Below are 24,884 nucleotides of genomic sequence, written 5' to 3'. Positions count from 1 at the left end.
GACCTCCTGTTGTACAAGAGAGACAATTCTTTACAACCTAAGCCAGGTGAAACCAGGGGGTCTGTGACTTGCAGCCGAGACACCAGCAACCAGCTGGGGTGGCCAAGTTGAGGTGAGGGTGAGGGGAGAAGGAGGGAGGTCTGGCCCAGAGGTGAGGTCTGAGGGTTCGTGTGCCTTGTGGCAGTGGCTGAGCCCGGGAATGAGTAGCCAAAATCGAAGATGCCTAGGACAGAACCATAAAAACTGGTTACACTGAAGAAGTTGGAGAAGATGCGTTGGCAAAATATAACAGAGAAAGAGGCAGAGCAGGGGTGAGAGGGATAAAAACACAGAGGGCAAAATAGATGTTTTCAGAGAGGCAGTAATACCAAGTGCTGTGGAGCCGGGCAGGGCAGCACAGAGGAGGCGGTTTCACAGATGAGTCCAAGCCCAGTCTACACCACTCACTAGAAGTATAACCTTCCATGGGTAGCAGAAAGTCTCTGAGCCTCAAGTTTTCCAACAGTCACACGAAGACGATGCCGCCTTCTTCAGGATTGTGGAGAGGACTGCCAGGTGTTTCTACTAGGACATCACACAGAGCTGGGGGTGCTGACCACGTTTAGGCCCAACTCTTTCACCCCTCACATGACTGTCACATGGCTTTGGAGTGCCTCCCTTAAAGACAGAGTAGATCTCCCCACATGCTGTGACCTGTTTTAGGAAACAAAGTGACGTGTAGGTAGCAACGTGCCAATCTGCAGCACAGGCCTCAAGAGAACTCCGATGTTCATACTCGCTCTGTTGCCCTCTACTACTGCCACGAGAATATGCTCCCACGAGCTGCTGGAGCATGCGAGACACACAGCACAGGACAGCTGAAGCCAAAGCAGACGCTAGCAGGCCTCCAGACACATGAGGTGAAAAAAAGTGCTAGTCACTCAGTCCTGTCCAACTCTGTGTGACCCCATGGACTGTAGCCCACCAGGCTCCTGTGTCCATTGGATTCTCCAGGCAAGAATACTGGAATGGGTAGCCATTCCCTTCTCCAGGGGATCTTCCCGATCCAGGGATTGAACCTGGGTCTCCTGTATTGGCAGGCGGGTTCTTTACTGTCTGAGTCACCAGACACATGAGGAAGCCTGGTCAAAACCAGAAAAGCTACCTCACTAGCTCCCAGTTGACCCCAGATTCAGAAGCAATAGATGCTTACTGTTGTTTGTCACTGAGGTTTTGTGGTTGTTCATTATGAAGCATGACTGCGGCCACTGGTAGGTGATACAACAATGCCTGGCACAGGGTAGGTCCTCAGAAGCCCTCCTGCAAGGCCATGAAGATAAGCCGTATCCCTCTCTGCAGCCCTTCTTGTCCTCCTGGGCACCCTGGTGGCTGGCACCCAGGGGGATGAAACCAGTGCCCCACCCAAGCCTGGCTCACTGCCTTCTGCCTGGAGCCTCCCTACCCGGGTCCCTGCAGGGATCTGCTCATTGGGTCCATCTGCAATACCGGCTCAGGCTCTGTAAGACCTGCTTATGGCATGTGCAGAATAAGTTCCTGGATGAGGAGGACCACCTGAGTACCCGTGGTGGTCACCACAGGCCCCAGGAGAGTAACTGTGCTCCCCTGAGAGGCTGAAGTCCTGGGAGGCCCCACATAGGGCTGGGCTGTATGCTTCTGAAAGATGTGAGTCTCTGCCTCTGCTCCCTTCTCAAACCTACCCTCCTCGGCAGAAGCCTGGCTCTCTCATGGCATCCTCACCCTCATGGCCCATGCCACCAGCACTGCACTCCTTGGAAGGGGCAGTAATGGAATTTCTGATGTCCAGTTCTCAGCATCAGTGGTGGCAGAGGTCTTTTCCCTAAAGAAGCCCCTTTCTCCACAGTGATGTTATATATTTATCTCTCTGGGTCTTAAACCTCGGGCCTTTAATAAATCCGTTTTCTAATCAAACACACACACATACACACTCAGGAAAGATAAAGGCTGCAAATACACTGTATCATTCTATGCTGGTAAGTTAAGTGTTATTTCCCTTGACTGTTTGGCCCTATTCACCCAGCCACAAAGGGTAAAAGAAGTTTCTAGAAAGATTTCTTTTTAGAGGTTTTTAGAAACACTCATTTCAAAGGCCAGGAAAAAGTTACTAATTTCCTACTTGTTTAGTATGTTTGTTTCCAGCTAACAAATGCAAGTGGGGAAATAAAGCAGAAGGAACTTTCTCCCATCCCAGAATTCTGTTCTCCTATCCCAGAAAAACATCTATTTCTGCTTTATTGACTATGCCAAAGCCTTTGACTGGGTGGATCACAATAAACTGTGGAAAATTCTGAAAGAGATGGGAATACCAGACCACCTGACCTGCCTCTTGAGAAATTTGCATGCAGGTCAGGAAGCAACAGTTAGAACTGGACATGGAACAACAGACTGGTTCCAAATAAGAAAAGGAGTACGTCAAGGCTGTATATTGTCACCCTGCTTATTTAACTTATATGCAGAGTACATCATGAGACACGCTGGACTGGAAGAAACACAAGCTGGAATCAAGATTTCCGGGAGAAATATCAATAACCTCAGATATGCAGATGACACCACCCTTATGGCAGAAAGTGAAGAGGAACTAAAAAGCCTCCTGATGAAGGTGAAAGTGGAGAGTGAAAAAGTTGGCTTAAAGCTCAACATTCAGAAAACGAAGATCACGGCATCTGGTCCCATCACTTCCTGGGAAATAGATGGGGAAACAGTGGAAACAGTGTCAGACTTTATTTTTCTGGGCTCCAAAATCACTGCAGATGGTGACTGCAGCCATGAAATTAAAAGACGCTTACTCCTTGGAAGGAAAGTTATGACCAACCTAGATAGCATATTCAAAAGCAGAGACATTATTTTGCCAACAAAGGTTCGTCTAGTCAAGGCTATGGTTTTTCCAGTGGTCATGTATGGGTGTGAGAGTCGGACTGTGAAGAAGACTGAGCACCAAAGAATTGATGCTTTTGAACTGTGGTGTTGGAGAAGACTCTTGAGAGTCCCTTGGACTGCAAGGAGATCCAACCAGTCCATTCTGAAGGAGATCAGCCCTGGGATTTCTTTGGAAGGAATGATGCTGAAGCTGAAACTCCAGTACTTTGGCCACCTCATGCGAAGAGTTGACTCATTGGGAAAGACTCTGATGCTGGGAGGGATTGGGGGCAAGAGGAGAAGGGGACGACAGAGGATGAGATGGCTGGATGGCATCACTGACTCAATGGACGTGAGTCTGAGTGAACTCCGGGAGTTGGTGATGGACAGGGAGGCCTGGCGTGCTGCGATTCATGGGGTCGCAAAGAGTCGGACACGACTGAGCAACTGATCTGATCTGATCTGATCCCAGAATTCTATCACCCAAGTCATTCTCCACTCCTCAGAAGACACATAATTCAATTTAGGTAGTGTAACAGATATGATGTGTCAATGGTAATTATTAATTTTTAAAATTTCTTAGCTGTTGGTGGGTAGAAGGGTGTTGAGTATTTTCCACTCATGATCCTTTCTTAAATTGTGGTAATAGATACATAACATAGGGTACAGTTCACTGGCATTAAGCACGTTCACATTACTGTCCAACCATCACCACTAGTCATCTCCAGAGCTTCTTTCACCTTCCCTAACTAAAATTCCATACCAATTAAACAAAATTTCCCATATCTCCTCTCCCTCCAGCCCCTGGTAACTACCACTCTACTTTCTATCTCTATAAATTTGATTACTCCAGGGACCTCATTCAAGTGGGATCATATACTATTTGTCCTTTTTATGATTGGCTTATTTCACTTAGCATAATGTTCTCAAGATTAATCCATGTTGTAGCATATATCAAAATTTCTTCCTAGCTGCTATGAACATGGGTGTACAAATACCCGTTCAAGTCCCTTCTTGATCTGATTTTATGTCTCTTTATTAAAACCTTATTTTGAAATATTAAACATGGTAAAGGATCTACATCACTTAGCTAGCAGTCTTCAGGCATCATCTGACAAAGCTGAGGGGATGGGATTGGTTCCTACGTTTGCAAATCAACCCAATTTGCCACGAGTGATTTTATTCCACACCCACTGCAATAAATACGGAGATGATACAAAAAAAGTCTCTGGGGGAGGTAGGATTCTGAAACATGCTAATCTGAACACAAAATGAACACACGTCCTACCACCCATTCAACCCTGTACAATCAAGCTGAGTAAGAAACCTGCATGATGGTTTACCAAAGGCAGAAACACTGTTTTAAATTCACTGCTCAATAAACCACCATGGAGCTTTCTCAGCAAAGAACCAAAATCCTCTAAAGTTCTCCAGAATTTTCCAGTAGGTCATGTCGGAACCTGATTCATCCAACAAACATTTGCTGGCCATAGAAGCTTGAATGGGCTGCTGAGAATATACAAAATGGATTCCAATATTCCTTCCAGGAGACCTGGGTTTGATTCCTGGGTTGGGAAGATCTCCTGCAGGAGGGCATGGCAACCCACTCCAATATTCTTGCCTGGAGAATCCCATGGACGGAGGAGCCTGGAGGGCTACAGTCCATAGGGTCACAAAAGAGTCAGACATGACTGAAGCAACTAAGCGCATGCACACACACATTCCTTCCTGGAGACCCTGGAAAGCATTTGCGATCTTTCACCTTTTTAACATTCTAAAAGGCTTAATGACCAAACTGAGGGTACACAGGTTAAAATGCTTCACAGGACTATATATAAACAGTACCATGACCCTAATCTGAAGACCTAGTTATATGCTAATGAAGATATGGAAATTTAGCAACTAAAGAGTCAAAAACTCAGAAAGGGTTCTCAGATTTAAAGAATAATGGAAAATTCTCAATCAACCTTCCAATTTGCAGATGAAGAAACTGATGTTTCAAAGGTGAAATGACCTTCCTAAGATGGCTAATGGCTGTGAGTACTGTGAACTATATGAATGTCTCTTGAGTACTCAAATAAAGGTCTCTGACTCATCCTGGGCAGAAGCATAAGGGAAAAAAAGGAACACAAATGGTTTTCTAGCCTCAATGCACTCACAGTCAAGTTCTAAGCCACTGAAAATGGATAGAATATTTGGCAACCATTACCAAGCCTTCCTGGTTACCCAAGCCTCATCTGGCACCATGTAATCTAAAGACTGAAAGGGAGGCCACTGGAGTCTGTCTGGTGTAGTTTGGTTTGGTTTCAATACAAAGCTGACACTCCTCAGCTCTAATAAATGATCACTTTCCATTTTCCACTTCAACTTGGGCTTTTTATAGAATGAGTTCACACATCAATATGAATAGATCGATACAGTTCATAATTTATGAATATATGGATGGAGGGAGAAATTGATCCTGTAGAACCACCCAACTGAGGCTTGCATCTCTTCTTTTCGTCCTTCTTGCTACTTAGGTTGGTCATTTTTTAATTTAACATCTCCACCCGAGCAGATCAATGGGAAGTGAGAAAAGTGAAATAGTACCCTACATAAAGCTTTCTAATAAACTGAAAAAGGTTGTCTGCAGGTCAAACCTGGATTTCCACGATCCATGTCATTCCAGTCAAGCTCGCACAAATGTAAATAAAAGCTGGTGGAGAGGGAGGTGGGAAGGCAGTTCGGGACAGGAGGACACATGTACATCCACGGCTGATTCATGTCAATGTATGGCAAAAACCACTACAATATTGTAAAGTAATTAGCCTCCAATTAAAATAAATAATTTTTTTAAAAAAAAGCTGTTAACACATATGCAACATATGCAGACATATGCACAGCCTGGGCCTAGATCCAGAATGGGATGCAGCTTAAAGAGTAATACATCACAGAGGGAAGGGTGGAAAGAGAGAAGGAAGAAAGGAAAAGAGAGAAGGCGAGAAGGAGGCTCTTAAAGATGACTGTGAATTACACACTAATTCTGTGCAAGAAGGTCAGGGCTATACAGCCCAAGCTCAGGAGGCAAAGATGAAGCATATTGTGAGGTGTACATATATGTACAAAATGGAATCAGAATTTCCATTCCTGGCTCATCTGGGTTTGCTAGTCCCTATCTACACAGTGTCAGACACGTTGGCATCTTGGTTACTTTTTCTCTTTCTATATAACTTCAAGCATCTTACTTTTTATCTAAAAGATTTATACAAAAGAAAGCTAATTTCTTCAGAAGAAACAAACTATTTCTAATGGCATTAAAGAGTTGCTTTGAAGCTTTTTAAAAGTCAAGCTTAAAGCAACGGGTATCTTTTTTTTCCCTAAACAACATTTTTTTAAAAAGATAACTTTTATAATATGGTTGGAATTTTTGTTTTGCTTTTTTTTTTGCTTTACTCTGTCAAATACCAGGGCCTAGAAAAAAGGATTAAAAGAAATAAAGGGAAAACTCAATAACAAAACCTTGGGAAATCTGATTTTTCTTTGCAAGCAATGACAATACTGAAGAACCCATCCAAGGGGGAGTTGGGGAAGACAGCTCCCTGATCCAAAGCTGCAGCATCTTCAACAAGCCAACAGGAGGTGGTTACACAGACAGACTTTACTTAAACTGAAATCTGAAAACACGATACTAATCACCAGTAATGCATAATAAATGGGGGGTTCCAGACAAACAAAATTAACATATAATCACATAATCCAGCCATCTCTTTTAATGAGTATCTTCACTTTCCCTCTTCGGCTCTGTTGATAGTAACGCTGAGCACTCAAATATTAGAGAGGAAGGAGCCCAGAAACGAGGGAAGACAGGTACACTGTTGGATGGAAATAAACTGAACCCTATCCACTTGCATTTAGAAGACCTTGGGGAAGGGTGTAAAATCAAACACAGATTAAAATGATGACATAAAATCTAAACCTTCTCATGCCCCAGATATACTTCACCTAGGAAATCTGAAACACTTAGGAGCCTTTCCTCAAACACACTTACCCTTATGACTTAATTCTACTTTCAATCTTGTTACTCAAGATCTGGTTCAAATTTCCTCCTTTGGAAATGTACTTCACTTTCTCACTCTCTACTAATGGCACATTATCAGGTCTAGAGCTAGATGCAGTCCTTTTTCTCATAATCCACTTTCCAAAACAGACACTTAATAAGTCTCCTTTCTCCTCAGTGCTCAGTAACAGATAATTTCTCTGAATCACAGAATTTCAACACCTTCTCCCTAAATACACAACTTAATGCACTTGTTCTCTCCCTGATAGTTTCCTTTTGGTATCTCATTTTGCAAAAAGGTTAGGATGTTTGAGAACAACTACATATAGTTGACCCTTGAACAATATGGGGGCTAATCTGGGTATAGTTTATAGTCAGCGCTCTATCCACGGTTCCTCCACATCCACAGATTCAACCAACCATGGACCACGAGGTACTGTAGTTTTTACTATTGAAAGATGTGTGTGTATTAAGTGGACCCAGGCAGTTCAAATCTACATTGTTCAAGGGTCAAGTGTATTTCCATCCAATATTTAAAGTTGATTCCAACATGAATACAATATGGTTTCTTCCTTCAAGGAGTTTACAATCTAATAAAGAAAACCAAAACCGAAATACACACACAGACAAAGAAGAAGAATATAAATGTACTGATAGCATGAAATGCAGTTCACAAGTATCCAAAAGTAACCATTAAAGATCAGCCATCCACTAAAGCTTTTCTGACACTATTATTTGTATTACTGCATATATTTTTGTACAATGAAGGCAGCAAGAGACCTTCTGTGTTTACCTTTATCGGTGTGTGGGGCAAGTCATTTCTCACCTCTCCCCACCTCAGTTCTTTATATTTAAAATAATGTTTCTCTCACCACCCTTCATGGTGGTGAAGTGAATGAGTCTTTCAGTCTGTCTCTATATAAACTGTAAAGCTCTATCAAAGTCAAGGGATTTTTAAATCAACTATGTTTCAACAAAATTTTTAAAAATAAAACTAAAGCTAATGAGAGGAAATAATCTTACTGAAAAAAGTTAATGAGTTTTTGTTTAAAAAACGTCATTTGTTCAAATAAAACTGTAATTTCTACCCATCCACCTTCAAATAAGTACTATATCAAAGAGGAACATTTTCATCAATAATTAGCAAGAGTATTCCACAAATGGCTATTATGACAGAAACATTCAAAAGTTAAATTCTTCTGTGGACTGGCAATAAGAAAAAAAAATATGAAAGGGAAGTGATCCTATTTACAAAAGCCAACAATAACCAAAATCTATGTAGGAAAAAGGGGTAAGTAAGACAGCATAGATAAAACCATAACTTGAATGAACAGAGTGATATCCTATGTTAGTAGATCACTACAATTTAGAATTCAGAAGGGGATATATGTTTTAATGTGGTGATATATTTGCCAGAGCTGGACCCCTGAGATGTTTAGGTGAAAAGGTGAAGGGGAGAAAACAGTTTCACTTATGTATATAAGAATATATATAAGCACCTATATATAAAGGCAGTTTATATAATACAATACAAAGTTTTTAAACAAAGTCGAACAAATGTCAATTCTTTCTAAATTGACATATAATTTAATGTAATTCAAATCCAAATACCAATGGAATTTTTAACTCGATGACATGATTTTACAATGGACAAGTGAGAGTGGCTAAAATGTATTTGAAAATGAAGAGTGATAACAGGAAGGACAAAAGCCATATCATATATTCAAATGTATTCTAAAGCCCCAACAGTTAACAATATTGATATAAGAATGGTTAGACAAACTAACGGTAGAGAACTGAAAGTCCAAAAATATTTAAATGATAAATGAGGTATCACAAATGAATGGGGGGGGCTAGATTATTCAATAAGTGGTCCTGGCAAAGTGGCTATTGCAAAATAAAAATCAATTTGCACACCAACTTCATACTCTACATCAAAATTCCTTATCAATTAAAAATTGGAAGTTAAAAACCAAAGCTTGTATAAAGAAGAAAAATTAGGTGAGAATTTATTCAGAAAAATCTCCAAAGAAAACATCAATATGCAAATCCACATATAAATATACTATTTTGTACATCAAAACCAATTGCAAACAAAATGAAAGACCAACAAACCAGGAAGCACAGTCCGCTGTGAATGACAAAGTAATAGTACACTAATCAGTAAGAAAAATTGTATACAGATCTCAATATAAGAGCCAAGAACACAACAAACAAGAGAGGGGAAAAAAGGTTGAAGTACTCTATTAATCAAAGAAATTCCAGCTAAAAACACTAATAAGCACTCTCCCCACTTCTGGTGGTGGTGGAAGTTGGCTGTAAGCCTTCCAGAAATCGATTCAATAACAACTTAAAATCCCCCCAAATATACACATGCTTTTGTCTGGGATGACACATCTAAGAATCTTTACTAAAGAAATCATCAGCACTGCAGATGAAGATTTAGGAGCTAAAATAGCCAACGGAGAGTTACTGACAACGGCAAGAAAAGCTGGAACCATAAACGGATTCTTTCCTTTCCAGCAAACGCTCTGTCTATGAAGCACAGAATTTAGAAAATAAGAGGTCTGGCTTTTGATTTACAAGGAAACTCATTTTTTTCCCCTCAAGAAATGAACAATAGAATGCCACAGTCAGTTCTCTACCCTTCTCAAATCGATTATCTAATATTTAGGTCATCTCTAGCAAAACAGTGTCTTTTTGATCCCTCAGACTCACTATCTCCTAGGCAACTGATTGAATGAGGAAAAAATAAAGCTTCACTGAGAAATATATAATTTGTAAAGATGTGAATAAATGCAATGACACGTCTTGTCCCTCAGCTGGGCCGGGGTAGTGGCCGAGGACGGAAAAGAAAAGGAGGACAGACAGACACAGTCAGATGACGCATTGTAACACGAATTTATGGGGCAATTGTTTTAAATAGTTTTACTGAGATCTAATTTGCATACCATAAAATTCACTCATTTTAAGTGTGCAGTCTGATGGGTTTTATGTATTTACAGAATTGTGCAACCACCATAACAGTCTAATTTTAGCACATTTTTGTCACCCCAAAAAGAAACCTCATGCCCATTAGCAGTCACTTTCCGTTCCCATACCCAGCTCTGGGCAAGTACTAACCTACCTTCTGTCTATAGGGATGTGTCTATTCTGGACATACATATAAATGGAATCATACAATATGTGATCTTTCATATCTGGCTTCCTTCATTTAGCAGTGTTTTCAAGGCTCATTCATGTTGCAGTATGTATCAGTACTTCATGCTTTTTATTGCCAAATAATATTTTATTGTAGAGATTAAACCACATTTTGTTCATCCATTTATCAGTTGATGGGCATCTGGGTTGTTTCCAATTTTTAGCTATTAGGAACAATGTTACTATGAACATTTGTATACATGTTTGTGTGTGGTTTTCGTTGGGTGTGATATACTGGGTCATATGGTAACCATACTTAAAATTTTCCAGAAATGCTACACTGTTTTCCAAAGCAGGGGTACCATTTTATAATCCAACCAGCAGTGTATAAGTTATTCATAGTATTCCCTTATAATTATTTTAATTTATCTAAGATGAATAGTGATGTCCCTTTTTTACTTCTTCATATTAGCAGTTTAAGTCTTCTTTCTTTTTTCTTGATCACTGTAGCTAAACTTTATCAATTTTGTTGACCATTTCAAAGAGCCAACTTCTGGTTTCAATTATTTTCTGTATTGATTTTCTAGTCTCATTCATTTATTTCCACTCTGAGCTTTATTGTTTCCTTTTTTCCACTTGCTTTGAGTTTAGTTTACCCTTCTTTTTCTAATTTCTTGGGGTAAACAGGTTATTGACAATCCCACTTCTAGCTTCTATTTCAAAGGAAAATTAAATCACTACCTCTAAGAGATATCTGCACCCTGATGTCCACTGCAGCATTATTCACAATAGCCAAGACATGGAAATGACCTATGTGTACATTGATGGAACAATGGATTTTTAAAAGTGATACAAACACAGGTGTGGGTGTGCAAACACGCTGAGGAATATTATACAGCCATAGAAATAAGGGCAATGTGAATGAACCTTGAGGGCATTATGCTAAGTGAAGTAAGCCACAGAAAGACAAATCTTACATGTTCTTACCACTACACACACAAAAAAGGTAATTAAGAGGTGAAGGATATATTAACTAACCTTATTGAGATAAGCATTTCACAATATGTATGTATATCAAATCATTATGTGGCACACCATAAACTTACACAATGTTATATATAGCTCAAAGAAGCTGGAAAAACAAAGTATTGATTTGCGATGTTTTCTTTGTGAATATAGCCATTTGCAGCTATAAATTTCACTCTAAGCACTATTTTAGCTGTCTGCAATAAATTTTTGAATGCTGTGTTTTCATTTTTACTCATTTTGAAGTATTTTAAAATTCCCTTGTGGATTCTTCTTTGACCCACTGGTTATTTAGGAGTATGTTGTTTAATTTCCATACATTTGTGAATTTCCCACAGGTCTGTTGTTGATTTCTAATTTCATTCCACTGTGGTTGGAGAATATACTTTGCATGATTTTAATCCTTTTAAAATTATTAAGAATTATTTTATGGCCTACCATATAGTCTAAACTAGAGAGTGCTCTGTGTGCATCTGATCACTGGCCCCTTCATGGACACTTTATTAGTATTTTTCAGACATCAATAATTTCTTCCCACCACTCTGGGGCCCTACTAGCAGTTTATCACTTTTATTTTTTTTATTTATTTATTTTTTTAATTTTAAATTTTATTTTATTTTTAAACTTTACATAACTGTATTAGTTTTGCCAAATATCAAAATGAATCCGCCACAGGTATACATGTGAATAACAACTACTACTATATTCAGTGAGTGATGCCCTACACTACTATTACCACCCTCTGCCCCCAAACTTCTCTTTCCTAATTTTTATCCTTATAATTTCCCTAAGGGAATTAACAAGAGTAGCTTCTCCTTATTTTACAGATTAGAAAACAAGAGCATGAGACTTGCCCAAAGTCCCACAGAAACTCCGGGGTGTAGCAGAAGGGGTTCTGGACTCTGTCCCCAGCCATTCTTCCTGTAACAAGGCCCTGCTGTCACTGAGCTTACTGAGGTCTTCAGAGAAACATAAATGGAACAAGAAGTTCAGTCACCCTGGAATGCACTTCCCCCGCCACCTGCACACATACACACACCCAGGGAAACCTTCAAGCTGTCCTTTCCTTCCCTTTCTAGTTGCAGACAAAAGGGTGGCCCACCCAGCATTGCAGCTGGGCCCGCTGTCAGTCTGACCATGGCTTAGGAAGATAGGCCATGAAACGTCCTCATTGTTCAGGGCCTAGCAGTCCCAGAGCCTCACAAGCACAAAAAACCACAAGTCCAAAGACTGAACTGCGGCTGCAGATGGCATCGGGGGACCAGGCTGTGATGACAGACCAGTACGACCAACCTGTGTAATTAAAAGAGAATGAGGAAGCTTCTGAAGAAAAGGTCCCCTTTCCAGGGCTTTCTCTACAAGTGAGGACAGCTGCTGTCCCAACACAAGACCTCCAACGAACTACTTTCAGTTAACCTATCAGCTCTCTTTTGAGAATAAGCTCCCTTTGGAAAGGAGGAGCCCATGTGGGCCTCAGCAAAGCACAGCATCCCAGATCAGAGGGGTGTCCTTTCAGGTCTGCTGAGCAGAGACTCCATGTCCTCATGCCTGGCATCTTGACAAATGGATCCCTGAATCAGGCCAAATCCTGGGCCACTAACAGGGACCTCAGCCACCTCAGGAATTCTATGATTCTACAACAAGCCATGCAGGCTACATGGCTTATTCTCATGGCCCTATAGGTGGGTTCATTATCTGAACACAAAATGCCCACGTCTTTCACAAGGAGTGGGAAAGAATGAATAAAACTCTTTTTCATGTCCAATCAGGTTTTAATAGAGTCAAGAAAAGCTAAGATTCCCTATATTTCTACTAAAGTGGATAGAAAAGACAATGGAAATGTTTTGACTATGGGGGACCACCATTCAGTCACCATTATAAAATTCACCACTGGATGAGCAAGTTCCATCCTGACTCAAGTCCCGGGTAGACCTGGTCTCTTAGTTCACTGGCTCTGCCCTCTCAGCCCACTTTTCCTGCCAAAACCCAGCCCAGGGAGACACTCTTAGATACGAGGATGCAAAAAATGATCAAGAGAAAAAATTTTCAGCTTGTCACTTGAAAAACAACCAAAAAGGATAGCTTTCAAATTTTAGATTTCAGGAATGTTCTCGTAGCATCATCTAACTTGTTTACTCACAACCACGGGTTTGAGAAGTAACATCAGTCATTACTTTCAGTGCCAGCATCACCATCTACACTCACTCATTCTAACATAACCTGTCCAAGGTAGAATCTGAAGATGATGTGAGACATGCTTAGATAGTCCTTGCTTTGCATTTTAAAGCCCAGCACATCTCAAAGTGGAATCCTAACTAGTCTCCAGTAAAATGTGGTTCAGTGGTCAAAGAGAAGCAGGTTTCCTTATATAGGAAATCTGAGAGCCTGCAAAATTATAATATGTTTATCAGTCTCTAAGAGGGTCTTAGCACATGCATAGCTGAGGCTGAAAGTCATTTGTCCTGACAGACAACTTTCTCTCTTTATCTCCTTATCTCTCTCTCTTCATTCCCCATTTGAGAATAGTTTATAGGGCTACAATTCTGCATAACACGTGCTGGGAAATGCTGGTCTGCTTTCTATTCAAGCTTATTTGCATGGGCTCTTCTCTAGTGCATGGAAACATACAACACCAACCTCTTTTACAACATGCCTTATAAATATAAACTTGAGCACTGCTGCTGCTGCTGCTAAGTCGCTTCAGTCGTGTCTGACCCTGTGCAACCCCATAGACGGCAGCCCACCAGGTTCCCCCGTCCCTCGGATTCTCAAGGCAAGAAATGCATGAAAGTGAAAAGTGAAAGTGAAGTCACTCAGTCGTGTCCGACTCTTAGCGACCCCATGGACGGCAGCCTACTAGGCTCCTCCGTCCATGGGATTTTCCAGGCAAGAGTACTGGAGTGGGGTGCCATTGCCTTCTCCAAACTTGAGCACACCAAGGTTCAACTCAGGACTTGTGAAAATAAGTACTATATACAATGGTGCAATGTGGCTGAACCCAACACTGTCCTTGGACCCTGGTATGTTGCATAAAGCTTATACAATTCCAGCATTCTGCACCATGTGAATCATAAACTCCTCTACAATATGAGACAACTTCAGTCATTCCCACTTATATAGACTCTCTGACTTTTAAAAGGTACTAAGGCTATATGCCAGCAATGTAAAATACAAAATTAAAAAAAATCAAGTGAGATTCACAAGTGGTTATGCACTATGCAGTGTTTAGAACTCCAAATGCTTTTTCCCATAGAAACAAAGTCGTAAGTGGTGATTAAGTTCCCAGACTAACCCACAATGTAGCTAAAACAAGGTACATCTGCAATGTCATCAAGTAAAAAAAGTAAAACAATAAAATCAAAGAAGAAACAGATTTATTTATCAAGAACACTTATGCTCAGTGGTATATCCAGAAGAGCGTAGAGGGGCAGCCCCTTCCCAAACAGGAAGGGACTTCCTGTAGAGAACTGACAAATGATAATGAAGCCAGCAAACTCACTTGGCTTTTTATTTCACTACCTGCTGACAACTGAAGAAAACATCAGTAATAAAATAGTACTCCTCTGAGTAAAACTGGGTTCAACAAGAAGTGAAGCAGCAGTTAGGAGTACTTGGAGCTATGAAGGTGGAGACCATGGCTTACCCACATGGATTTTAGTGTAATTCTTTATTGTGTCCAAATTAGTATCTATACCTAGAGTTTTGCCTACAGGAGTCCTTTTTTTTAAAAATGCTTATCAGCAATTATCCTGGTCAGTAGGGGTATAAGAGATGGAACAAGGACAGAGAAATAGATTATATGAGTTCAATGAGTAAATATTAGAAGAGAAAGGAAAGGAGCCAAAGAGAACACGTGTATAATGTGAGAAGCCATGGGTCTGAGATGGAATTGCACAGACTGAGAACACTAAATCAGAGGAACCAAAGGCATCCTGCTCAAGACTCTCCCTGGGAGAAAGAAAAGGCGGGGAGGAGGAGGAGTTTCCTAGGAGAGCCAGCAGGTGGAGCCACCACCACAAAACCACTTCAGGGAGGGTCCTCTGCAAGGACTTGGGTTGAAGTCTCAACCATTGATTGTTCCATGGGACACTCATGACTCCACTGTTAATGTTTTATTCCCCAGGCACAGAGATAAAAAGGAGATAACTATAATAGAAGAAAAATTCTAAAAATAATTTTGTCAATGACTCACACGTTAAAAATGACAGAAAAAATGTGATAGCAACATCCTTCTAGAATGACTTCTTTCCACTCTTTTCATCACTAACCCTAGGCCCAGTAAGCAGTACTACAAAGATGACAAAATGGACAAGAGCAACATACTCTAACACCAATTACTGGTCCTAACATGGGCTCCTAATAAAACATGTCAGAAATGCAGCGAGGGACCAGTTACTGCATTAGACCTCTCCATGGCCCCTTTACTCTCAAACTTTCAAGAATGAAGGTCCATTGGGGCAAAAGAAAAGACCATAAATGCATATACAGACACATTCAGATAGACATATATATTACTGCATGACTATATATGATATTCATCTACATTCATTGCCAGGTGGCCAGCTTTATTTTTGTCCCTCCATGGTGAAGTGACAGCCAAGAGCTTCCACACAATAGTAATGCCTTCTCTTAACCCTCACTAAAAGCCAGCAATTTAGGTAAAACAGATGATTTGGAAACTTGAAGAAAAATCTGACTCAATACCCCCCATTTTTCTGATTCCTAGTTAACTGGAGGTAACTCATATTTGTTTCTCCAAAAAGAAATTTGAAAGGAAAAAGACTTGCTTCTAGAAACAAATCCCCAGATCTCATATCTACCTCAAACAACAAGGCACTTGAAAACCAAAGTAGTTAACATTTTCTTTATTAAGGACACACTTGTTCCATTCTTTGTTTACAGTTTCATTTCAAACAAAGAATCGATCCATGCACTGCCTCTGAGCCAACACAAGAGTTCCACACCAGAATGTGCACATTTACATACACACGCACACACTCACTCACGTTCTGACGAACAAGCCAATGGATACCTCAAGGATATTATTCAAAGTTGCTAAGTAAATGCTCAAGAAATGAAAGTTTGAACAAACATTCCCCTTTCATACAGTCACGGGAGGGAGGTCACTATGGCCAAATGTGTTTAGGGATTAGAATGACTAGTGCTGAAACTGAGAAGAAGAAGCATAAACGGAAGGTGAAATTCTTCTGACAACTCCAGGCAGCAGACCAAAATGGAGAGACCTTCTGTGAGGCAAACACTGGGTCCATGTTACTCTGAGGGGCGTGTATGTAGCCCCATCCACACAGAAAATGAATTCTGGAGAATTTATGCACTAACTTTTAAAGCAACAGTGTGTCACCAGAGGCAGAGCAGCTGCTGGTCCCTCTGGCAAAGAACACTTTTGAATTAAACCTGTCTGAAGGACTAAATATACAAGAAACGAGCTTCAAACAGTCGTGTGCTTCAAAGTCATAGCCACATTACCAACTTGGATAGCAACCCTCCCCCATCTCATCTTGAATCTTATCTCATAGCATCAGCACTATACCTGTTACATAACATCCTTTAAACCTTCAGATCTTTCCGTATTAATCTCTGGAAGGGGCAGTAAAATGCAAATGCATAACAAACCTTAAATAAAGATGGTAAAAGCAGTTTATCTTTCGGAAGGCAGATGCCAAAGTAGCAGAGCGACTTAAAAAGATGATTATAGAATACATTGTATATCAGGAGAGCATAACAATAATAATAATAGCAAAGAATAATAAATGTGCAAAATACAATAGAGACTTACCAAACACTGAATTCATGATAAACTGGAAATAGAAACAAGGACATATAAAGCTAACCAGAAACATGCAGAGTGGCTTCACATTCAGAATGACAGAAGTAAATAAGAGATATATCCCCACTGTGCCAGAAAAAAAGATATAAGAAATGTGCAGCACTTTCTTAACATTTCTCAAGTGACACAACAGACTGGAACTGCTTACTGGCAGGACCCGCTGGTATTTTTCTAGTCTTTCTCTCTGTCCCAGCACAAAGCATGGGGCCAGGACCATAGTAGGCACACAGGAAACATGTGTTAGGGAATGTCTGTTGGTATCCATCCCAAAGTGAGTAAAGAACAATGTCCAAAATTACAGGCAGCAGGAGGGGTTCAGAGAGAGGCAGCCTCCCCATGAGGCTGCTAACGGTACAAAAACTGGGCAACAAGAACCCTGAAACAGAAGCTGATCCTCACAGAGGCCAGCAGGGTACTGATTCCAGGCTGGACATTTAACCTATCATATGGATAAACCTCGATGAGAAACACTTATAAGGGTGAAACCAAAAGATTTTTAATTATATTCTACTTCAACTGGAAGAGTCCATATTCAAATGAACAAAATCCTCCTTGCTTATTTTCAAGGATATATTTATTATATTTGCTGTTAACTGTTAAAGCATCCATTCTGTTCAGTTATGGTTTTAAACTCAAGGTGTGAGTGTCTTTAAAAAATAAACTTCCATGTAGTAACGTTGAAATTTAGGAGGGCCCACTACTTTCCTATATGGGTTCTATGATGGAAGAAGCAAAAGAATAAATCATTCTCAGAAGGAAACAATCTTTTTCTTTCTGGTTCATGAGAATGACATTTTACTCCAAGAAAAGTTTTTACATTTTCTGACTGTAATTTGTTAATATTCTGGAGTCTGGGATAACTTTCTGATATACACCATCCATGCTGCAAGTTTACATAAAAAATAACCTCTCAGGCCTTGGGGAAGGTTTATTTTAACCAGGAAGCTCCCTCACTGTGACTCAGGTAAAGCCCAGAGAAGTGGCCAAGGGTGAGAGCAGATACAACTGTCCTTAATAGTGCTAATGCCTGGAATATATAGCTAATGGTTGCCAGGACAATGGGATGATCTGTTTGCTCACTTGCTTGCTCTCTCTCTCTCTCAATTTCAGTCACATCTTTTACTTAAATAAAAAGCCCGGGGAGTCATTCCAGTACCTCCCTAAATCAACTCTGTAGAGCTTTGCAAAGGTTAAAGCTGAAAACTGAAACTAATCAGTCCCCAAACTCATGTTTCCATGGTCCTGGCCTTTTCTCAAGGCTATGAATAGCTCCCATGAAATGTAAAGTATCTTTTGACCTTCTGCAGGTGCCTTGGTGGGGGGCCAGTGAGCTCATCCCACACCATGAGCTACTACAACCCATTTGCCCCTGCTGCAAAGTGAGGCACGTCCCCAGTGCAAAAACTTCTGGACACAATATTTCTTCAGCTCAGTCTGTCTCAAGTTCGGGACTCAATAAAATGGTTACTTTCCATAGAAATAGACTTCAATCTTTATTAAACCATTGCTAAGCCTATATCAAATGATATAGCCCATATAAAGTAAACAATCATCTCACATTTGATAAAGATGAAGAAAAAGAATCTGTCACATCTTTAGGATATAGATATAGAATTTAATTCTGTCAAATTCACACAAGGTCCAAGGCTGAACCACAAGGTGGACTCATATACTATAAGAAAAACTCCAAGTTAGTGAATCCAAGTAGCCTGTTACTACACTCTGAAGGCAACTTCCTTCCATAACAACAGCAAAGGACAAAAACATCCAAGAGATTTCTAGGGACAAAGCTTGATGGAAACAAAGGGAAGGAGACTGGTCATTTACGATAACTCGTAAAACTTGAAAAAATTAGTTGGACGGAAGTGTTTACAAGTAACTAGAATCATCCCACAGATTTAGCCTCTGATCCTTGTTTTACGGGGAAAAAAAGTGGTTTTTCATTAATTTGGGGTGGGAAAAAATGTAGCTTTTGAGCTCAGCACAATGAACTATTTATCTGGCCTGACAAGGCCAATCAATCCAGCTCCCTGTTTATTATAAGGAGTAGTAGGATACTGTTAGCTTTGATGAGTGGGGGCAGGGCCAAAGACAGCCCTGATCCTGGTACACAATTCTTCCCTTCAACTGGAAATTTATGTTTGGCCCAGGTGACCTGGGGGTCAGTATGAAGCCTGGGATAGAATGAAGATGGTTTCTTGTGTGTTTCATATTTACAGGACACCCCCATGTGCTAAGGTCTCAGAGTCAATGACAGATTCATTACATAGAATACCTAGGAGTAATAAAAAGTTGGTCATAATCAGGTGGAGGCTTAAAAAGGGAATATTAAAGTCAGTAAGCCAGTTCTTTAAATGCCCTTTTCTGGTTAATGAAAAATTCTGTAGGGGACTTCAAAGGTCATATTTTTGTTGTAAAGAGACAATTATCTGAAAAGTTTGATTCTTTCATTGATTTAAAAGTTCTCAGGTAATTTTTATCAAATTCATCTGGATAATTACCTTAGTTCCTTAATTCCTTATCTTCTTAAATTAATGAATTACCTGAATTATCTTATTTACTTTACAAAAACAGAGCTGGCTGGAAGGGCCTTGCCATTGATGTCTGTGTATGCAATTCCTCAGCCCACCGACCCAAGCAGTATCAGGAGAAATGGGAGGGGCTCAGGTGAGCAAGGGAGGTTTGGGGGTGCAGACCCATGCACCGAACTCTAGCTGTCCAAGTCCAATGAGCACAGGCCTCAGGAGTTCTGGAACCTACTTGCAAGAACGCAGGATGGGCTCTGGGCTATGGCTACAGTTTTAGAGCTAGACAGCCCAAATTCTTACAACGGGAAATCTCCATTGGCAGGATGGGTTTTTTTAAAAAAAGGAAAGAAAAAAAATCCTATAGCTGCTAACCAGTGTGGGCTGCCAGCCAATATTTCATCTGAATAATTCAAAAAAGGAAATGTAACCCAGGGCAGCTGGAGAGGGTAGAGGAAGAAGCAGGAAGGAAGAGAGACACAAAGCTGAGGTCTCAAGCACTATGATCAATGGACAGTTTATTGGACGAAGTCTTACAACGTCTACATTTGATGAAAGATTAGCTGTTCTTGCCCATGGTTATGCAAACTTGCCTTCTTTTTTCTTTTTAATGGAACCCTTTGCTAATACATTTCTGGGTCCTGCTTTTTGACCGGTTCTATGTTTCTCTTTAAGGAAGTAATAAGCCCCTGAAAAGGCTGCCTCTGAAAGTTAAGTTACTTCGGGTATGATCAGTGTGTGCCTGGGCTGGTCCAATGCGGAGGGTGGGCATGGGAGAAACTAAGGCAAATCAGTTTCCATTTTAGTATAAAATTGAGTCAGGTCACCTGTGCCATCTTATAGAATCTCTCCTACCATTTTAAAACAACAAGGTCACAAACCGTGGACAGGGGAGAAAACAAAACTCCAACCAGCTGATACCTGGAAAATCCACCAAGGTGGAGACAAGATGGTGAAAGGTTTTCTGGTTACACAGAAGTCTGAATGAGCTGCATCTCTGTAAGTCCTGCCTCCTAAACTGAGAGACAAGGCCTGTGTTTGGGAGCCCAGCAGTCAGAGAAAGAGCCTGCTGAAGTCTGCCCTTAAATTAAGAAGAGAGCACGGCCAGACATGCTCGGCTTAGCCAGCACCATAGCATTCTCTGAAGTCACCTGTCATCCATAAAAACAGACACAAAAGAGAAAGCTAAAGTCCTAGAAAAATTATCATTTAGAAATTTAGTCTACTTCACCACTGTAAAAAAAAATTTCATTAGTTTCCTTTGGTATGGTTATGGTATCGTTACTTGCCATGTATAAGTGTGTGTGCACCCAAAATGTATACAAAAACCAATGCCATTCAATTTTCCAGCAATTCAGACTTTGATCCAGTTCACCCAGCAGTTATCAGTTTGGGTTTGTGTGTGGGGAGAGAGCTCTCCCTCCTTTGCCATACCTCTCTTGTTGGTTCTTAGAATTGTTTCAGAAGACAGCAAAGCATTTCCACTGGACACTTCGTGCATGGGCTTTTCTGGAGCTTTGCTGGAGAGAGGCTCTTTCTTCATTTCCTTCTTTATTTCCTATGAGGATAAAGAAAAGGAAAACAGGATTGTAGTTTAACATTTCCAAATGTCTCTATTTTAAGCTTCAGCTTTCTGGAATGCACTACAGTGACCTCAACTCAGCACAACATTTTAGAAACACCATTTCCTATGTGTTTGTTGTTTGTTTTCCTTACATTTAGTAGAGAAGCACCTGGTCCTATAAAACAGAATAATGTCCAATACAGTGACGCAATCTTCTGTGACTATGGTCAAGTGATCATAAAGGCCACCATACAACTCTAAGGGACAGCCTGTTCTACTTTTTGAACAATGACAAGCTTTGGCCAAGCACAGTCACCCCTCAAAAGCTTTCTATTCTTCCAACAGGGGTTTAAAGAAGTATATTCCAAAATCACCACTGCACTCACAGTTACACTAAACCCAAAAGAAGACTTAAGTTCATTTACAGTTACCAAGTTCCTCTGGCCTTTTAATCCTTAACCAAGAAAAATACAGAGATAACAAACTAAAATAAAGACTATCGTTCTAAGCCAGAGGTTGGCAAACTAAGCCACCATGTGTTTTTGTAAATAAAAGTTTCATTATAATACAAGCCCATTCATTTCATTTAGGTATTTTCTATGGCTGTTCTGATGCTGCAAGAGCAGAGTTGAGGAGTTGGAACAGAAATTCAAGCCCAAAATACCTGACACACAAAGTTTACACAAGGTAGTCTCTTATCAAAGCTCCATTAAGATCTGGATTTTTAAAACCTGATGCCTGATACAATCATTTCAAATTACTTAATAATTTACATAATTATGTTCAAAAGCATTAAGAGTCAGAAATGATAGTAACTCACAAGCTGCAGATCTGGGCTGGGGTTCTGGGCTTGTCTGGACCCAGGATCACATTGACTTGGGAAGAAGGGAAAGCTAAGCACCTGGAGTCAAAGCATACCTGGGTGTCAGGAAGGGCTCAAAGAGGAAAGATGTGTTCTTTAGAAAGAGGCTGGGGCAAGAATTGGGCATGGGTCCTTCAATGAATGAACAGGAAGATGGAAAATTTGGTGGGAGGCCACACTTTGGCCTGGGCAGAGGTAGAAAGAACAGAACAAAAGCTTGTCAAAACATAGCCACTGCCTAGCAGCTTCCTACACACCCAAGTGTTAGTTACTGTATCCAATTCCCCGATTGCTGGCCCTGTTCACAACAGCCTCGCCCTCTTCTCCCTCACCAGGGCCCCACCGGAAACCAGCAACTGTGGCTGGTGCTCTGCTAGGTTGAGAGTTTCAGCTGGCGCACCAGGCCAACACAGCATAAAGCTGTGGGCATGCGCGTGCATGTATACACACTCCCACCTCAGCAGCCCGGCACCTGCTAGAACAGCAGTTGCTGGGGGTTTGTGCAGCTTCACAGGCAGATGGCATCAGGGGACAATCTGCAAACACTGCCAGCCTGAGTTGCATGAAAGGATGCTTTCTTAGTGATGGCTGCCAGCCTGCTATGGCTCTAGAAATACAGAAAAGCAGCCACCGTGGGGTCTTCTTCCCCAGTGGCTGCTTCTTTGGGGGTAGAAGAGTTGCTTAAACATCAGTCTCCACTGTAGGGTGGGTATGACCATACAAACACCAATTTCCCAACTGGACACAACATAATGCAGTGGTGCAACATCCAGTTTTGCCAAGGAGTGATTCAGAGAAACGCAGTGGGCTGTGGGTGACATGCTGAGTGCTTGCTTAGCACTAACCACTAATGGCATGCAGCTGGGGAAGGATGAAGGGGCTGCAAACATTTGAAAAATTGGGGTGGTCACTGGGGAAAGCCTCAGAAGCCATGGTTGTCAAGAATGTTCACACCCAAGGCTTCAGAGCAGCACCTCACGAGCTCTGAAGGACTGATCTGATGAAGCAGGTGCTTAAGGGCTGAGAAACCAGCAACAGGGGAGGATCTGGTTCATAAGTTTCAGATTCTGTGCCCCACACCAATGACTGTTCACATTTGCCAGATACATAAGCCTAATGATGACACAATTCCTTAAGTTGGAAGCAAGGAGACAAAACCAAAAATATGCCTTGCCCTTTTCCAAAGAAACCAACCAGACACGCAACCACGGCAGTGCATACTACAGACTCTCCATTGGCCCAACAACCAGGTTCATCCAGGCTCAGTGTAACCTCACCAAAACCCAACATCTTCCCTCCAATCTGCCCCTTCTCTGGGAGCAACAGGAGCTATACTGCTTGATAGCTCATCATCTGCACACTTACACAGGCTGGAAGACTCAGCGTTAACCCTCGTATCTAACCAGCCACCCAGTTGGGCTCTATCTACTTCCTTAATCTATTTCTCTCCTTCCTCCCATACTGCCTTAAAAACACGAGTATCAGGCAAAGAACTTGAACAGACATTTCTCCAAAGAAAATATACAAATGGCCAATAAGAACACGACAAGATGCTCCACATCATTATTCACTAGGAAAACTTAAATCAACACCAAAATGATATACCCTTTCATTCCTACCAAGATGGCTAGATTTTTTTTTTTAAAGGAATACAAGTGCTGATGAGGACGTGGAAAAACTGGAATCCTTGTACACTGCTGGTGAGAATGCAAAATGGAGCAGTCACTGTGGAAAACAGTATGGTGGTTTCTCAAAAAGTTAAACATGAAATTACCATATGATCCAGCAATTCCACTTTCAGGTAACATACCCCAAAGAGTTGAAAGCAGGGACCTAAACAGATACTTGTATGCCAATGTTTGCTGCAGCATTATTCACAAAAGCTGAAAAGCAGAAACAACACAAGAGTCCATCAGCAGGCAAACAGATAAACAAGATCTGGCACGCACATACAATAGAATATTGCTCAGCCTTAAAAAGGAATACAATTTTGATACATGCTACAACATGAATGAACCTAGAAAACATCATGCTAAGTGAAAGAAAGTGAAAGAAAGTGAAATTGAAGTCTCCTAGTCGTGTCCGACTCTTTGCGACCCCATGGACTGTAGCCTACCAGGCTCCTCGGTCCGTGGGATTTTCCAGGCAAGAGTACTGGAGGGGGTTGCCATTTCCCAGACACAAAAGGACAAAAATGATCTGATTCCACGTATATGGGACATCTAGAATAGGCAAACTCGGAGACAGAAACTGACTAGAGGTTACCAGGGAGTAATGGGATGGGAGGACGAGAGTTAATGTTTCACAGTTATGGAGTTTCTGTTTGGGGTGATGAAAGTTTGGAAACAGACAGTGGTGATGGTTGCATAAAATTGTGAATACAATGAATGCCACTGAATTGTACTTCTAAATGGCTAAACTGGCAACTTTTTGTGTTATATTTTTTTTTACCCACAATAAAAAATACACATGAATACCATCTTACATTTGAGAGTTTACCTTGTACCAAAGCTTCCTCTAAGAGCTGCACCGGGATTGCAACTTTTAACATGCAGAACAGCCCTATTCACTGATGCGCATGCCAAGTCACAGAGAGCTGGGGAAGCCTGTCCGAGGTCAAAGGAGATGCCAGAACTGGAACTCAATGGCTAGCTTCAGAGCTCGCCTCTTAGCCACTCTCCCCCAAATGCCGCCTGCCTCCAGTCCGCCCTCCCTGCTTCACCTCCACACTGCCCCAAGGGACGCTCTCCTAAAGCTACTGTTCATTCTTGCCACTCTCCTCCTCAAAGCCTCCAATTACTCCCAAAAGACCACAGGGAAAGCTCTTGCCTTCAAAAACTTTTCCAATTGCACAGCAAGCCACATGTCCCTGTGTGCTCACTTCTGGCTCAACCTATCTGACGTATGTGCTGACCCCAGGCACCAACTACTGGGCACATGCAAGGGCGGGGGCGGTGCACCCTTTGAACACCCTGACATTCACAGATGTCTGATGTCATGCACCCCTA

The 24,884-nt window shown here is 41.2% G+C and overlaps 1 protein-coding gene across 7 annotated transcripts in view; it reads right to left on the bottom strand.

Annotated features, from left to right (window-relative positions):
* The window catches only part of SH3KBP1 (SH3 domain containing kinase binding protein 1), a 336,262-nt gene that overhangs the window by 186,185 nt on the left and 125,193 nt on the right, over positions 1 to 24,884 (bottom strand). For all 7 annotated transcript variants that reach the window (XM_055565562.1, XM_055565558.1, XM_055565556.1 and 4 more), the window contains one exon: positions 20,885 to 21,008. In XM_055565562.1, the coding sequence (XP_055421537.1) occupies positions 20,885 to 21,008 (124 nt within the window). The remainder of the gene's footprint in view (positions 1 to 20,884; positions 21,009 to 24,884) is intronic.

This window comes from Bubalus kerabau, chromosome X (genome assembly GCF_029407905.1).
Source record: "Bubalus kerabau isolate K-KA32 ecotype Philippines breed swamp buffalo chromosome X, PCC_UOA_SB_1v2, whole genome shotgun sequence".
Taxonomy (NCBI): Eukaryota; Metazoa; Chordata; class Mammalia; order Artiodactyla; family Bovidae; genus Bubalus; species Bubalus kerabau.
Note: the sequence above shows the minus strand (reverse complement) of the source record. Positions and strands in the feature narration are given on the sequence as shown.